The sequence below is a fragment of the Neopelma chrysocephalum genome, unplaced genomic scaffold (assembly GCF_003984885.1).
Source record: "Neopelma chrysocephalum unplaced genomic scaffold, ASM398488v2 Primary Assembly neopelma1_52408, whole genome shotgun sequence".
NCBI classification, from domain to species: Eukaryota; Metazoa; Chordata; class Aves; order Passeriformes; family Pipridae; genus Neopelma; species Neopelma chrysocephalum.
The window spans coordinates 1-609 of NW_020902601.1; the positions used below are offsets into that span (position 1 = coordinate 1).

Consider the following 609-nt stretch of genomic DNA (forward strand, 5'->3'; position numbering starts at 1 on the left):
GGGGGGGGCAGGGACACCCCAAACACCCCCCCGAACACCCCAAACACCCTCATCCCCCCAAACAACCCCTTCCTCCTGCCGATCCCGGGAATGAGCGGCCCCGGCACCGGGATCAGGGTGGGTTTGAGGAGGGTTATCCCACCCATCCCGGAATTTCCAGCTCCCTGGGGACACCCGGAGCTGTCCCAGCACCCACCAGTTGCCCGGGGCTGAGCAGGTCACTGGTGCATTTCTTCTTCATGTCCGTCTCCTCCCGGCTCGGGCTCTCCCCTCCGGAACATTTGTCCCCTGGGATTTTCCGGTACCTGGGAGCGGGGAGGGGACACCCGGTGACCCCGCGGCTCCCAGCACCCCTTCCCGGGGATCCCACAGGATTGGGGGATGCCGAAGGGGCGGCGAGGGGGATTCCTGGTACCCGCTGGTGCGGAGCAGCTCCCGGCGGCCGTACAGGCAGAATTCCAGGTCGTGGCCCTTCAGCTCCGGCTGCTCCACACACTCGGATTGGTTCTCCGGGCGGTAGTACCCGAAATCACTGTGGGAACAGGGAATGGGATGGGATCCTAAGGGATGGGATGGGAATGGGGATTGGTTCTCTGGGCAGTAGAAGCC

The 609-nt window shown here is 65.0% G+C and overlaps 1 protein-coding gene across 1 annotated transcript; it reads right to left on the bottom strand.

Moving 5' to 3' along the window:
* Window positions 1-142: 142 nt before the first annotated feature.
* LOC113979159 (sortilin-like) lies at window positions 143-532 on the bottom strand (the record flags this gene model as incomplete). Its single annotated transcript, XM_027706630.1, has 2 exons — window positions 143-305; window positions 416-532. Coding segments are annotated over 2 exons (280 nt in total), but the record flags the coding sequence as incomplete, so codon positions are not given.
* Window positions 533-609: the final 77 nt, after the last annotated feature.